Raw genomic sequence first — 16,670 nt, 5'->3', positions numbered from 1 at the left:
AGTAGGAAAAGAAAATGATAATGACACCATGGAAAACATAAAATTTTAACTCAAGATATTTGTGTTTGATATTTTCTATATAATGACACCTAAACATTGTTCTTTTACCCTGGACTAGGCACTTACCATCCATGACACCAAGCCATCTGAAACTGTGGACCTGGGGTCTAATTTCTTTCTGCAAGAGAATGATGTTACTAGTCAAAGAAACAGGTGAGCACTGCATAACTCTGACCGGAGCTGAAACAAAAATAGCATTAATCCATTCAGTTACACACAGTTCAACTTGATTTCTGTGTCCCAATTCAATTAACATGTTTTGGCACAACATCATGGCCCAAATACCCTTTCTTATGCTGTACTGTTTATGTTCAAGTACACCTGTATTAAGTAACAAGAAATCCAAAGTGTTATTGAAAAGTTATAAGACCATGAGGCTCCAAGACATCGGAGCAAAATTAGGACATTCAGCCCATTGAGTCTACTCTGCTATTTAATCATAGCTGATTTATTACCCCTCTCAACCCCATTCACATGTCTTCTGGCATTGTTTCTGGAATACTATTGGCGGTTTCCACAGTAAAGACTGATGTAAAATACTTACTAAATTTGTCCACCATTTCTTTGTCCCTGTTACTAGCTCTCCAGTGTAATTTTCCTGCAATCTCATATCCACATTTTGCCTCACTTTTACTTTATATACCTGAAAAAAATATTTTAGTATCCTATTTTATATTATTGGCTGGCTTAATTTCATATTTATTATTTTTCTCATTTTTAGTTTCCTTCTGTTGATTTTTAAAAGTTTCCCAATTCTTTAACTTCCCACTGATTTTTGTTATATGCATGCCCTCTCTTTTGCTTTTATTCTGTCTCTGAATTCCCTTGTCAGCCAGGTTGCTTCACCCGCTCTTAAGAATACTACTTTTGCTTTGAGATATATCTGTTCTGCGTCTTCTGAATTACTCCCAGAAACTCCAGATATTGCTGCTCTGAACTGTATTCATCCTGCTAGTGTCGCCTTCCAATCAACTTTGGCCAGCTCCTCTCTCATGCCTCTGTGATTCCCTTTATTCAACTGTTATACTGATACATCTGACTTTAGCTTCTCCCCGTCAAACTGCTGGATGAATTCTATCAGATATGATCACTGGCTCCCCAGGGTTCCTTCACCTTAAGCTCTCTAATCAATTCCAGTTCATTGCATAACATCCAATCCAGAATAGCTAATCCCTTAGTGGGCTCAATCATGAGCTGCTCTAAAGCTCATCTTGTAGGCATTCTGAAAATTTCCTTCCTTTGAATCCAACACCAGCCTGATTTTCCCAATCTACCTGGATATTGAAATCTCCCATGACTATTGTAGCATTGCCTTTTTACGTCTTTTTTTTCCTGTTATAATTTGTATACCACATCCTGGCTACTATTCAGAGGCATATATGCAGTCTTAACTCCCATCGGTTTTTTTTACCCTTGCAGTTTCTTAACTCTTACCTATACGAATTCTACATCTTCTGATGTAATGTCACCTCTCTCTATTTCATTTCATTTTTTTTTTTAGCAATGGAACCATCCTACCTTCTCTGTTTAACTGCCTGTACTTTTGATTCAATGTGTATCCTCAGATTTTAAGTTCTCAACTTTGATCAACATAAATATAGAACCAAATATACTTTAGGTTACTGAGAATCTATACACAGGCGATTATACAAAAGTAATGAAATGTATGCAACGCTCTCATTGGGCTCGTGTACAAACTTGTTAGCTAACTCTGCTAACATCCATGTGACTCAGCGGTGAGAAAGCCAGCTTTGTAAGCAATATACATCTAGGACCATTATGATTTGGGGCTCAACCAAACAGGAAAGTTAGGATGTTCTAAATAAGAAACATTGATTGTAGCAAATGCAGTGTAAATTCTTCCCCATACACAATTATTGCTCACCAAGAAATGACAGATCGTACATCAGTGTAAAATTATTAAGAGAGTTTATTTACCAGTTTTTCAACTTTATCAAATGGTTAACAGGAAAAGAAAGAAAAGGGCCCATTACATTTAAACCAACCCAATGTGCAAATAGACGTTGGAACTCGTATCTGGAGTAGTCAGGTGTATCGCTTTACTCGCGCTAAACCCATGTTCTGCTTTAAAGACACCAGTCAGAATTTGAACTTGCCTAGAAGACCATCTTGAATGAACTGGCTAACTCAGGAATATTGGCACTTCCTCCTTAGAATTATTTGTCTGCGCTAAGCACTGCTTACAATGGGGTCTCTCCTTCTCAAGTGGCATTCTGCATCTTCCTTTGTGCCCTGCTTTGCAGCTCCCGCCAAAAGACCCCAAACCAGACTGACCTTCAGAAATCTAATCCCATCCAGCCCTCTTGAATGTTCTATGGCATCTCACTGGGCAGAAAGTTACAACATGTACCAAGACAATCCTGTTTGGCTGACAAAACATTGAGAAGTTGGACAACATGGCTCCTTTAGCAGAAGCCAAAACACTCTTACTAGCAGTACACAACTGCTTTTGCAGAAAAGTGTTAAAATAAAAATACCTCACAGCATAGCCTTTAGAGAACCATAGAGTGGAAATATGAAAACAGGCCATTTGGCCAAACAGGTACTTTGTGACCACAGCATCCTCCACATTACTCCCAGTTCTTTGCATTAATCCTTAATCCTCCAAGCCTCTTCCTTTTTATTCATCTTTCCAATATCTCTTTAATGTTGCAACAGTTCCTGGAGGATGAACACATGGCTGAGGAACTGGTATAGGGGTAGGGTTTCAGATTTCAGGAAAACTGGGACCTCTTCTGGGCAGGTGGGACCTGTACAAGAGAGACAGGTTACACCTGAACTACAAGGGGACTATTATCCTTGCAGGGAGGTTTGTTAGTGCTATTGGGGAGGGTTTAAACTAGATTTGGAGGGGATGGGAACCAGAGTGCCAGAGCAGATAGTGGGGTGGGAGTGAAAATAAATTATGTTAAAAGTTCACTAAGTCACAATTGGAAGTGTGGTGATAATAATCTTCTGAGGAGTGTCCACTTCAATGCGAGGAGTATTGTGGGGAAGGCTGACGAGCTGAGGGTGTGGATTGACACATGGAATTACGGCATTATAGCTATCAGTGAAACTTGGCTACGGGGGGACAGGACTGCCAGCTTAATGTTCCAGGGTTCTGATGTTTCAGATGTGATAGAGGCAGAGGAATGAAGGGTGGGGGGGGGGGGGTGGCATTTCTAGTCAGGGAAAATGTTACAGGAGTGCTCAGGCAGGACAGATTAGAGGGCTTGTCTATTGAGGCCATATGGGTGGAGTTGAGAAACAGGACAGGTATGACAAAGGGGTTGTATTATAAACCACCCAATAGGCGGTAAGAATTGGAAGAGCAAATCTGCAGAGAGATAGCAGACAACTGCAGGAAACAAAGTTGTGATAGTAGGGGATTTTAATTTTCCACATATTGATTGGGACTCCCATACTGTTAAAGGTCTAGACAGGTTAGAGTTTGTAAAATGTGTTCAGGAAAGTTTTCTAAATCAATGAGGATGATCTCCTATTAGGAATCAAGGTTGCACAGGTGACAGAAGTATGTGTAGGGGAATACTTTGGTTCCAGTGGTCATAACACCACTAGTTTCAAGTTGATCATGGATAAAGATAGATCTGGTCCTCAGGCTGAGATTCTAAACTGGAAAAAGGCCAAATTTGAAGAAATGAGGAAGGATCGAAAAAACGTGGATTGGGACAGGTTGTTCTCTGGCAAGGATGTGATTGGTAAGTGGGAGGCCTTCAAAGGAGAAATTTTGAGAGTGCAGAGTTTGTACTTTTGTGTCAGGATTAAAGGCAAAGTGATTAAGAATAAGGAACCTTGGTTCTCAAGGGATATCGGAACTCTGGTAAAGAAGATGTATGACATGTATAGGAAACAGGAAGCAAATAAGGTGCTTGAGAAGTATAAAAAATGCAAAAAAAAACTTAAGAAAGAAATCAAGAGGGCTAAAAGAAGATATGAGGTTGCTTTGGCAGTCAAGGTGAAGGATAATCCAAAGAGATTCTACACGTATATTAAGAGCAAAAAGATAGTAAGGGATAAAATTGGTCCTCTTGGAGATCAGAGTGGTCAGCTATATATGGAACTGAAAGAAATGGGGGAGATCTTAAATGTTTTGCGTCTATTTACTAAGGAAACAGGCATGGAGTCAATGGAAATAAGACAAACATGTAGTGAGGTCATGGAACCTGTACAGATTGAAGAGGAGGTGGTGCTTGCTATCTTGAGGTAAATCAGAGTAGATAAATCCCCAGGACCTGATGGTATTCCCTCGGAGCTTGAATGAGACTAGTGTTGAAATTGCAGGAGCCCTGGCAGATATATTTAAATGTCGGTACCTATGGGTGAGGTGCCGGAGGATTAGAAGATAGCTCATGTTGTTCTGTTGTTTAAAAAAGGCTCTAAAAGTAAACTGGGAAATTATAGGCCAGTAAGTTTGATGTTTCCCATTCTTCCTGCTGGTTCAGATCCCATTGCAAACTTTGATAGTCTTTATTGCTGATCACTACACCCCAATCTTGGTGTCATCCCCGAATTTGCTGATCCAGTTTACCACATTATCATTTAGATTATTGATATAGATGACAAACAATAACAGACTGATATCTACACCACTCCACTAGATACAGGCCTCTAGTCAAAGAGGCAACCATCTACTACCACTCTGGCTATTAGAGTTTCATGAGGAGGTTACCAGGAAAGTGGATTAAGGGAAGGCAGTGGATGTTGTCTACATGGACTTCAGTAAGGCCTGTTTCTATGCTGCAGTGGTCTATGACCAAATAAGTAGTAAATGAGGAAAGAAATAGGTGCTTATCTGAAGGAACTATAGCTGTTACTATTATATAATAACTGGTCAGACCAGCCTGGAAAGAAAGCTGTGAGCAATGATTGATTCACACTTCAACTTTTCAGACAAAAATCTGCAGAAATGTAGCACCAAATACACTACAAGTTACAAGTCACCTTCCTGCCAGCTTGAACCAGTTTATCCATTCTTCTCTGATCTCTCCCACAAAACTGTTGCTCACTGGGGGTTTTTTTTGTGTTATGCCTTGGTTAAAATTTCTACTGCTGTGCTGTGAGGTGTATTATTTTTACAGTTTTCTGCAAACACAGTGTGTTCTGTTAGCAAGCTTCATAGACTAGTGTTTTGGTTTCAGTAGGAGATAAGGAGCTATTTGCTGCACTTAGGAATGTTGTGGCATGGTACATGTCTTGATTTGTCTTCTACATGTTGTAACTTTTTGCTCAGTATGTTATGATGGAAGATTCGAGAGAGCTGGGCAGGATCAGATTTCTGAATGACAGTAATCTGTTTTGGGGTCTTCCTGTGAGGAGGTGTGGAGAAAGGCACAAGGGAAGACACTTGGAGAATCCCACCCACAGGGGAGATCCTATTGCAAGGAGTGCTTTGTGCAGATGAATGGTTTTAAGGAGGGAGTTCCAATATTCTGAATTAGCCAGTTTGTTCATGATGTTCTTCAAGGGAAGTTCAACGTGGTTGGTGATGGGGGTTGAGTGCCCAGGAGTAAAGTGATACACCCGACTACTACAGAACGAGCTCCAGTGCTTTTGTGAACATTTAGACTGATTTAACTGTAATGAGCCCTTTCTCTTTTTTTTGTTAACTGTTAAAGTCGAAATATTGGTAACTATACTCCATTGTAATTTTGTATGATCTGTTATTTCCTGCCGAACAATAACTTTGCATGGGGCAATATTTATACAGCATTCACCACTATTAATGTTCCCTAATCAGAATATCACTATTTTCCTGTTTTGGTTGAACCCAAACCATACGGAAGCCTTTTTGTCGGTACCCATGAGTCCTGTGGCTGTTAGCCAGAGTTAGCTAACATGCCAAGTTTGTTACGAGCCCCAGTGAGAGGGTTACATTTGTTTTTTTTGCATCATTCTTTGTAAAATCTAGTGACTATTATGCATGAAAATCCCAGGAGATCAGAGAGTTTCTGAGATACTTAAACCAACTGTGATTCCACAGTCAAAATCACTTAGATCACATTTCTTCCCCATTCTGATGTTTGGTCTGAACAACAACTGAACCTTTTGACCACGATGCATGTTTTTATGCATTGGGTTGCTGCCACATGATTAGATATTTGTATTAATGAGCAGGTGTACCTAACAAAGTGGCCATTGAGTGTACAACATAAAAGCTAGCATAAAGAATGACGTAATTACAAGAAAAAAATACAATAAAAACAACAAATTGGATATTTTTCCATCAGAACATACTCCTTCAGGTGAGCTTAAATCTTATGGCACAATCTCAAACAAGTAGTTACCTTGCTCATTTATTACTGTCCTCTGCTTTCTCCACATTTCTGCCTGGTCCCATCAGTCTGTCTGATTCTCAACACTTCCACCCTGCCCCTGTTGTTTAAGAATATCTATGTCCCAGTTCAACAACTACGGTAATTTTGATTCTGTTCCCTTTTGGCTATGAACTTTGTGGGCTACACATATGAAATCAAATTTTGCTACCCAATGGTTTGCAAATATTCAAAATAACCTAAATTACGTGTTTAAGAAATATAAATCCTTTTGAAACCAGTTATTTGTTTCTTTTTCTTTCAGCGCATTTTTTTAAATTAAATCAATGTGGAAGCTGATTATCGTTCTTTATCTCTGGTCAAAAGAGTATTTTTTATTCATTCCTGTCACCACTTCTGGCATTGTAGACATCCAACAAAATTTAACCAAGAAACTGAATGTTAATTATTTTATTGTGACATTATGTTTTGATCATAATTTGTAGAGCCAAGGCCACAATTTTACAACTTGCAGAGTTGAATCCATACGTCCGGGTTGATTCTTCTAACGTTCTTCTGGATGAAAATACAGATCTTAGCTTTCTGCAGCAATATCAGGTAAATCAAGCAGTTTATTTAAGGCTTGACATGATGTGCTGGTACACAATGTTGTTACGCAATCGTTATAGTTCATTTCTTGCCTTGATTTCACTTTACGCTAAATCAATAGCTGCCTTTGCTGGCTCATATCTGAAATTATCCCATGATTATGTTGTCTTTGGAACATTTATCAAATTGATAAAAATAATATTTCTGCCATTGTAAAAAAAAGTGAACCCTTCAAAGACCGAAGTAATTTATTATCAAAGTACAGAACTGTTCACCATATATAACCCTGAGGTTCATTATCTTGCCCGTATGCTCAGTAAATCCATAGAATAATAATTATAACAGAATCATGAAAGACTGCATCAACTTAGGCATTCAACTAGTGTGTAAAATACCACAAATTGTGCAAGTACAAAAGGAAAGAAATAGTAATAATAAATAAATGAGTAATAAAATGGAGAACATGAAATAAGTCCTTGAAAGCGAGGCCATAAGTTGTGGGAACACTCCAATGATGGGGCAAGTAAAGTCGAATGAAGTAATCCCCTTTGGTTCAAGAGCCTGATAGTTGATGGGTAATAATTGTTCTTGAACGTGGTGGTGTGAGTCCGGAGGGTCCTGTACTCTCTTCCTCATGGTAGTAGTGAGAGAGCAAATCCTGGGTGGTGGGGGACCCTGATGATGAATGATGTTTTCCTGTGACAGTGTTTCATGTAGATGTGCTCAATAGTGGAGAGGGATTTACTCATGGTGGACTGGGCCATATCCACTACTTGTAGGATTTTCCATTCAAGGGCATTACTGTTTCTATACAAGGCTATGATGCAACCAGTCAATATACTCTACATTATACTTACATTGAAGTCTGTCGAAGTTTTAAATGTCATGGCAAATCTTCTCAGACTCCTGAGAAAGTAGAGGAGCTGCCATACTTTTATTGTAATTGCTCTTACGTGCTGGCTCCAGCCAGGTCTGGTCTTCTGAAATAATAACACTAAGGAATTTAAAATTGATGACCCTCTGATCCTCAGAGGACTGGTTCATGGACCTCTGGTTTCCTTCTCCTGAAGTCTATAATCAGCTCCTTGGTCTTGCTGACATTGAGTAAGAAATTGTGGTTATGACAGCACTCAGCCAGATTTTCAGTCTCCATCCTATATGCTAACTCATCACCAGCCTGTGACAGTGTTGTCATCAGCAAATTTAAATATGGCATTGGAGCTGTGCTTAGCTACACAGTCATAAGTGTAAAGTGAGTAGAGCGGAGGGCTAAGCACACAGTCTTATGCTGATGGAGATCGTGTACTGGATGCACATTATTGTCTGAATATTTTGGTTTGCTTAGCTAGGTTGGAATTTGAAGATAAAGTTGATCTAATCCCTTGTGTTTGATAAGGGATGCAAACTTCAGAGCAGTGTAATAATGGGGATTAAAGAGTGGTTTAGGATAGTTATTTGAGGTACTCAGAGGTGTTTGTACAGATGTAGCAATGGAACTGGAAAGGAAAATATGATGAAACATTTTGGAAAGTTGATAGATCACATTTGAATCAGAAGGGCAGTGCCGGACAGCTGAGTAACAGAAGGAAAACAATGAAGGTGATGTTCTTTGGTTACCCTTGTCAAAGATTTTAGGTCGAAAAGGATGAGAATATTTAGTGCAGCTGATTGTAGAGTTTCAACCATGAAGCCAGGAAGATAATGATCAGTTTCTGGTCACCAGCATTCAAAGATAAAACCAAATGAACAGACATAATGATTTCCTGTGAGGTGAGAGAATGTGAGAAGGTCCATTGATGGAGAAAAGCAGCCATAATTATTTTGCTTTTAGGGATTAGTCTGGACATTTCAATAGAGAAATTCAGAATCCAGCTAACACAGTAGAGTTAAGGATAAAAAGAGACTCTTACAGATGTGAATTGGCATTTTTTTAAAAATAATTGTGAACAGGTACTGTGATTGACTGACTTGCTGGTAGACTCCAAGAATCTCTGGTGATAGGCTATCTCGGTATGAGAAACTAAGAGTCTGGTATGTGGCTCGGTGGGAACATAAGTGAGAAAAGATGGGAGTATAATTGGAACCCCTCTTTTGTCAGCAAAATTGGAGGGTGGGAATGAACATACATGTCCTCAGTTGGTAAAGGAAGTACATATGGTCTACAGATGACTGTTAAGCAAAACAACATATAAACGTGAATTAGAAGCAGCCATTCAAATCTGTTCCTTCTTTGTGGTGGAGGCGGATACAATAGGGTCTTTTAAGAGACTTTTGGATAGGTACATGGAACTTAGAAAAATAGAGGGCTATAGGTAAGCCTAGTAATTTCTAAGGTAGGGGCATGTACGGCACAACTTGGTGGGCCAAAGGGCCTGTATTGTGCTGTAGGTTTTCTGTTTCCATGTATATATGATTGCATGTGTAGCTTTACCCCGAATTGCTTTTCCAGTCTCAGGATGGCTTTTCATGCCACAGTAAGTGATCGTGATGGTGGTGTAAGTACAACAGTTGTGATGTCCCTTTGGTAGAGCAGTCTCTTGAGGTATTCAGTTTTGTTTTCCAGAGAATATTAGCCAAGAAAGAGTGAGGAGGGGTGACCTTAGGACCTCGTGCTTCAGTTTTATCTGGAGTTCTCCCAGAATATGTGTTCAGAGACATGGAGAGGTCCCACTGCCCTTGGAGACTCCATCTTCCTCTCACCCCACCTTCCCTGAACACTGCAACCCTCCCCTCTCCTCTGACACAATCTACATCCTTCCCCCACCCCCCCCCCCCCCAATCCCAGCTCTCATCCATGCTGGGTCTTCACCAACCCTTCAGACCTTCCCCCCTGAAGCAGAACGTTCTGTCCTCAGTACGGGTCTCACCTTTGTCTCCTTGCACTCACACCTCAGTGAGATTAGTGCCTGCCACGATGCTAAACTCTTCTTCTACTGCCTCCATCTCTGTGCTTACTTTGATCACAGTGTGAGTGAGAAACCGTTGCAGCAGGAAGAGGAGGAGCGAAGGGCTCATGAGAGTGCTGAGTGCTGGGAAGTAACTGAGGTGAGCGTGCTTTAAAAAAGCATGTGCAGCGGGTACCCGGGACAGTGTGATCGAGAAACTGTTGCAGCAGGAAGAGGAGGAGTGAAGGGTTCGTGAGGTAATTGGCAGGGACAAATAAAAGGATTGGTAACTGAAGAGGAGCGGCCAGTGGTGTGTGTGGCTCAGGGTAGGAGTGGAGCTTTGAGGCTTTGGCGAGCAGAGGCTGAGGATGAGCTTACTCCAAGTGAGGTAAGGCTAGGTAAGTTCCTTTAATTAATTTAATTAACTTAGGAGTAGGTAATGGAGGCAGCAGTTAGGGCAGTCGAGTGCTCCGTATGCAGGATGTGGGAAGTCAGGAACAGCAGAATTGTCCCTGATAACTACACCTGCAAAAGGTGCATCCAGCTGCAGCTCCTGACAAACCGAGTTAGGGAACTGGAGCTGGAGCTGGATGAACTTTGGATCATTCGTGAGGCAGAGGCAGAAATAGACAGGAGTTTCGGGGAGATAGTCACCCCTAAAAGTCAGGAGGCAGGTAGCTGGGTGACTGTCAGGAGAGGGAAGGGGAATAGACAGGAAGAGCAGAACACCCCTGTGGCTGTTCCCATCAACAATAAGTATACAGTTTTGGATACTGTTGGTGGGGATGACCTACCAGGGACAAGTTGTAGTGGTTGCGTCTCTGGTACCGAGACTGGACCCTCAGCTGAGAAAGGAAGGAGGGAAAAAAGGACAGCAGTTGTGATAGGGGATTCGATAGTTAGGGGGACAGATAAGAGGTTCTGTCGGAGAGATCGAGAATCCTGGATGGTCAGTTGCCTCCCTGGTGCCAGGGTCCACGATATCTCGGATTGAGTTCTTGGTATTCTCAGGAAGGAGAATGACCAGCCAGATGTTGTGGTCCACGTAGGGGCCAATGATGTGGATAGGAAGAAGGAGGAGGTCCTACAAAGAGAGTGTAGGGAGTTAGGTGCAAAGTTGAAGGACAGGACCTCCAGGGTTGCAATCTCAGGATTGCTCCCTGTGCCATGTGCTAGTGAGGCTAGAAATAGGAAGACAATGCAGCAAAATACGTGGCTAAGGAGATGGTGCAGGAGGAATGGCTTCATGTTTCTGGACAATTGGTCTTTGTTCCAGGGAAGGTGGGACCTGTTCTGACGGGACGGGGGCTAACATCCTTGCAGGTAGGTTAGCTAGTGCTGATCCGGGGGGGTTTAAACTAGATTTGCAGAAGGAGGGGAACCAGAGTGTTAGAGCAGATGGTGAGGTGGAGAAAGATAAAGGCCATGTGAGGACTGCTTGTGTGGACAGAAATCAAAGGTTTGTATGTGATAGAAATGTTCCCAGGTGCCAAACTGAAGAGACTGGTGAAGAGGCATCTGGCTGTCAAATAGAGAAAGATAGGAGACAGTGTGTGAGGGAGGATAGGCAGGTGATAGAGATGGGATCAAAGGTTTGAGATGTGTCTATTTTAACCCAAGGAGTGTTTGAACAAAGCGGATGAGCTTAGAGCGTGATCAGTACTTAGAGATATGATGTAGTGGTCATTAAAGAAACTTGGATGGTTCAGGGACAGGAATGGTTACTTCAAGTGCCAGGTTTTAGATATTTCAGAAAGGACAGGGAGGGAGGCAAAAGAGGTGGGGGTGTGGCACTGTTGATCAGAGATAGTGTCACGGCTGCAGAAAAGGTAGGTGTCATGGAGGGATTGTCTATGGAGTTTCTGTGGGTGGAGATTAGGAACAGAAAGGGGTCAATTACTTTACTGGTGTTTTTTATAGGCCGCCCAGTAATAACAGGGATAACAAGGAGTAGATAGGGAAACAGATCCTGGAAGGTTGAAATAATAAGAGTTGTCTTGATGGGAGATTTTAATTTCCTAAATATAGACTGGCTTCTCCTTACAGCGAGGGGTTTAGATGGGGTGGAGTTTGTTAGGTGTGTTCAGGAGGGTTAATGACACAATATGTATATAAGTTTACAAGATGAGAGGCTGTACTTGATTTGGTATTGGGAAATGAACCTGGTCAGGTGTCAGATCTCTCAGTGGGAGAGCATTTTGGAGATAGTGATCATAATTCTATCTCCTTTACAATAGCATTGGAGAGAGATAGGAACAGACAAGTTAGAAAAGCGTTTAATTGGAGTAAGGGGAATTATGAGGCTATCAGGCAGGAAATTGGAAGCTTAAATTGGAAACCGATGTTCTCAAGGAAAAGTATGGAAGAAATGTGGCAAATGTTCAGGGAATATTTGTGTGAAGTTCTGCACAGGTACTTTCCAATGGACAGGGAAGTTATGGTAGGATACAGGATCCGTGGTGTACAAAGGCTGTAATAAATCTGGTCAAGAAGAAAAGAAAAGCTTACAAAAGGTTCAGAGAGCTAGGTAAAGTTAGAGTTCTAGAAGATTATAAGGGTAACAGGAAGGAGCTTAAGAAGGAAATTAGGAGAGCCAGATGGGGCCATGAGAAGGCCCAGGCAGACAGGGTAAAGGAAAACCCCACGGCATTCTACAAGTATGTGAAGAGCAGGAGGATAAGATGTGAAAGAATAGGACCTATCAAATGTAACAATGGGAAAGTCTGTATGGAACCGAGGAAATAGCAGAGGTACTTAATGAATACTTCATTATTCACTATGGAAAAGGCTCTTGGTGATAATAGTGACGAGTTGCAGCAGATTGAAAAGTTTGAGCATGTAGATATTAAAGAGGATGTGCTGGAGCTTTTGGAAAGCATCAAGTTGGATAAGTTGCCGGGCTCGGATGAGATGCACCCCAGACTACTGTGGGAGGCGAGGGAGGAGATTGCTGAGCCTCTGGCGATCAAAGGGGACGGGAGAGTTTCCAGAGGATGGGAGGGTTGTGAATGTTGTTCTATTATTCAAGAAAGGGAGTAGAGATAGCCCAGGAAATTATAGACCAGTGAGTCTTACCTTAGTGGTTGGTAAGTTGATGGAAAAGATCATGAGAGGCAATATTTATGAACATTTTGGAGAGGTATGATATGATTAGGAATAGTCAGCATGGCTTTGTCAGGGGCAGGTGGTGCCTTACGAGCCTGATTGAATTTTTTGAGGATGTGACTCAACATATTGATGAAGGAAGAGCAGTGGAGGTAGTGTATATGGATTTCAGCAAGGCATTTAATAAGGTACCCCGTGCAAGGCTTATTGAGAAAGTAAAGAGGCATGGGATCCAAGGTGACATTGCTTTGTGGATCGAAGGCAAAGAATGGTTGTAAACAGGTCATATTCTGCATGGGGTCACCAGTGGAGTGCCTCAGGGATCTGTTCTGGGACCCTTACTCTTCGTGATTTTTATAGATAACCTTGATGAGGAAATGGGGGATGGGTTGGTAAGTTTGCTGATGACACTAAGGTTAGAGGTGTTGTGGATAGTGTGGAGGGCTGTCAGAGGTTACAGCAGGATATTGATCAGATGCAAAACTGGGCTGAGAACTGGCAGATGGGGTTCAACCCATGTGAACCCATGTTCAACCCAAATGTGAAGTGGTTCATTTTGGTAAGTCAAATATGATGGCAGAATATAGTATTAATGGTAAGACTCTTGGCAGTGTGGAGGATCAGAGGGGTCTTGGGGTCCGAGGCCATAGGACGCTGAAAGCAGCTGCTCAGGTTGACTCTGTGTTTAAAAAGGCGTACGTATTGGCCTTCATCAATCGTGGAATTGAATTTAGGAGCCGAGAGGTAATGTCGCAGCTAGAAAGGACCCTGGGCAGATCCCACTTGGAGTACTGTGCTCATTTTTGGTCGCCTCACTACAGGAAGGATGTGGAAGCCATAGAAAGCCTGCAGAGGAGATCTACAAGGATGTTGTCTGGATTGGGGAGCATGCCTTATGAGAATAGGTTGAGTGAACTTGGCCTTTTCTCTTTAGCATGACAGAGGATGAGAGGTGACCTGATAGAGATGTATAAGACGATGAGAGGCATTGATCGTGTGGATAGTCAGAGGCTTTTTCCCAGGGCTGAAATGATGCCACAAGAGGACACAGGTTTAAGGTGCTGGGGAATAGGTACAGAGGAGATGTCAGGGGTAAGTTTTTTACTCAGAGAGTGGTGAGTGCGTGGAATGGTCTGTCGACAAAGGTGGTGGATGCGGATCTGATAGGGTCTTTTAAGAGACTTTTAGATAGGTACATGGAGCTTAGAAAAATAGAGGGCTATAGGTAAGCCTAGTAATTTCTACGGTAGGGATATGTTCACCACAACCTTGTAGGCCGAAGGTCTGTATTGTGCTGCAGGTTTTCTATGTTTCTATGACCCTCCACCCCACAGCAGTGACCCCTTCTCCCGTCTTCAGCCCTCCTCCTCTTCCCGAGCACCCCGCTCTGGTCTTCTGCCTGTTTGGCATCTTTTCATTGCCAGCTGCCAACGAGATATCAATTGTCTTGACTTCACCACCCCTCTCTCCAATTCCAACTTTGCTCCTTCTGAACGTCTGCTCTCCTCTCCCTCCACACTAATCCTAACCTCACCATCAAATAAGGAGATAAAGAGGTGCTGTTGTAGTTTGGCAGACTGACAACCTTGCTGAGGCCCAGCAACAACTGTCAGATACCTCCTCTTAGTTATCCCTCGAACAGGATCCCACTAAGGAGCAGAAGCCTTTGTCTCCAATGCCATCACTGACTTTTTTAGCTCTGGGGATCTTCCATCTACTGACACCAACCTCGTAGTTTCCTCATCCCGGACCTCACGTTACTACCTCCGCAAACCTACTGTCCAGGTACACCCATTGTTTCAGCTTGTTACTGCTCCACTGAACTCACATCTGCATAGGTCACCTCAGTTTTATCCCCCCAGTTCAGCCCCTTCCTCCCTACATCTGTGACACATCACAAACTTTTGATCTTTTCTAGGATTTCAAGTTCTCTGTCTTATAAGCATCTTATTTTTACTATGGCTGTTCGGTCCCTATAAAACTCCATCCCCCACCAGGAAGGCTTCAAAGCTGTCCGTTTTTTTCTGGACACTGGACCTAACCAGTTTCCCTCACTTGTTCTCTCTCTCTCAATGATTCTCCTTTGAACAAAAGGTGTAACCGTGGGCACTTGCATGGGTCCCAGCTGTGCCTGCCTTTTTGTTGGCTGTGTGGAGCACTGTATGTTCCAAGCCTACACTGGTGTCACTCTCCCACTTTTCCTGTGGTACATCAACATCTACATTGGTGCTGCTTCCTGCACCCATGCCAAGCTTCAACTTTGACTCCAACTTCCACCCTGCCCTCAAATTTACGTGGTCCATTTCAACAGGTTTCAATTGGTACATTTAATGTCAGAGAAATGTATACAATATACATCCTACAATTCTTTTCTTCACCAACATCCACGAAGCAGAGGAGTGCCCCAAAGCATGAATGACAGTTAAATGTTAGAACCCCCAGCTCCCCCCTCCCACGCGTAAGCAGCAGCAAAGTGATTACCTCCCCTCCCCCACCAGCAGAAAAGCATCTGCACCCTCCACTGAGCACTCAAATGTGCAGCAAAGCATCAATAAAGATACAGACTTGCAGTACCCCAAAGACTGCTCATTCACCCAGTAATTTGACATAACAGTCTCTCTCTCTCTCTCGCTCTCCCCTCCCCCCTCCCCCCTCCTCCCCCTCCCCCCCTCCTCCCCCTCCCCCCTCCTCCCCCTCCCCCCTCCTCCCCCTCCCCCCTCCTCCCCCTCTCCCCCTCTCCCCCTCCTCCCCCTCTCTCCCCCTCCCCCCCCTCTAATAAGGGAAAAAGAGATGTCCTGGTTTCACAGTGGGAGGGGAGACATGACAAAGCCACTCGCGATATATGGTGTTAGAAGCCTTTTGCATTGCTTTCTCCAAGCTCTGTGCCCGTCTCTGGGCAAACTGCTAGCAGCCATGTCGCTGCTTTCAATCTTCAGTGTACTCCCATGACATATCTTGCGATGGCACTGAATCTGCCCACATCCAGAGCCACGAAAATCCGGCACCCTGAAGGCACGCATCCTCGGCATATTGAAAAGTGGCTGGTTGTGAGGCCCTGAGAGCGAGTCCTGTTCCCACAAAGAACCAAGGTCAGCGTGTAGCTCCACGTCAGGTTCTTGAAAAGAAGCCTGAAAAGGGAAAAAAGAGATATTAAAGATAGAAATAGAGCTGTTTCCAAAGATGCAAGCAAAGGAGTTGCCATTCGGCGCCATCATCCCAAGCTCCGGCGTCCGTCTCCCTCCTCCTGTTCCAACACCTCCCCCTCTTTCTCAATCTCTCTGCCTCTTTCTCTGATGACAGTTTATCCACTAATGTGTATTACAATCCCACTGATTCTCACAGTTACCTGGACTATACCTCGTCCCACCTGTTACTTGTAAAAATGCCATCTGCTCTCATAATGAGGCTATTCATTCCAAAACTCCATCTTCAAAGAAAAGGGTTTCCCTTCCTCCACCATCAACACTGCCCTCAGCCACATCTCTTTCATTTCGCACACGTCTCCCCTCACCCCACCCTTCCGCCACCCCCACCAGGGATAGGGTTCCTCTTGCCCTCACCTCCACCCCACCAGCTTCCACATCCAGCACATAATTCTCCATAATTTCCATCATCTCCAATGGGACCCCACCACCAAATGCGTATTTTCTACCCACCCCCACTTTCAGCAAGGATCGCTCCCTATGTGATACCCTTCTTCATTCATCCCTATCCACTGATCTCCCTCCTGCCACTT

General features: G+C 43.1%; 1 protein-coding gene across 6 annotated transcripts in view; it reads left to right on the top strand.

Moving 5' to 3' along the window:
• Positions 1–16,670, top strand: part of uba6 (ubiquitin like modifier activating enzyme 6) — a 329,252-nt gene that overhangs the window by 61,865 nt on the left and 250,717 nt on the right. For all 6 annotated transcript variants that reach the window (XM_073024872.1, XM_073024863.1, XM_073024889.1 and 3 more), the window contains 2 exons: positions 119–213; positions 6,842–6,953. In XM_073024872.1, coding sequence (XP_072880973.1) covers positions 119–213; positions 6,842–6,953 — 207 coding nt within the window. The remainder of the gene's footprint in view (positions 1–118; positions 214–6,841; positions 6,954–16,670) is intronic.

This window comes from Hemitrygon akajei, chromosome 2, assembly GCF_048418815.1.
Source record: "Hemitrygon akajei chromosome 2, sHemAka1.3, whole genome shotgun sequence".
NCBI classification, from domain to species: domain Eukaryota; kingdom Metazoa; phylum Chordata; class Chondrichthyes; order Myliobatiformes; family Dasyatidae; genus Hemitrygon; species Hemitrygon akajei.
This window is presented reverse-complemented; position numbering and strand designations above follow the sequence as displayed.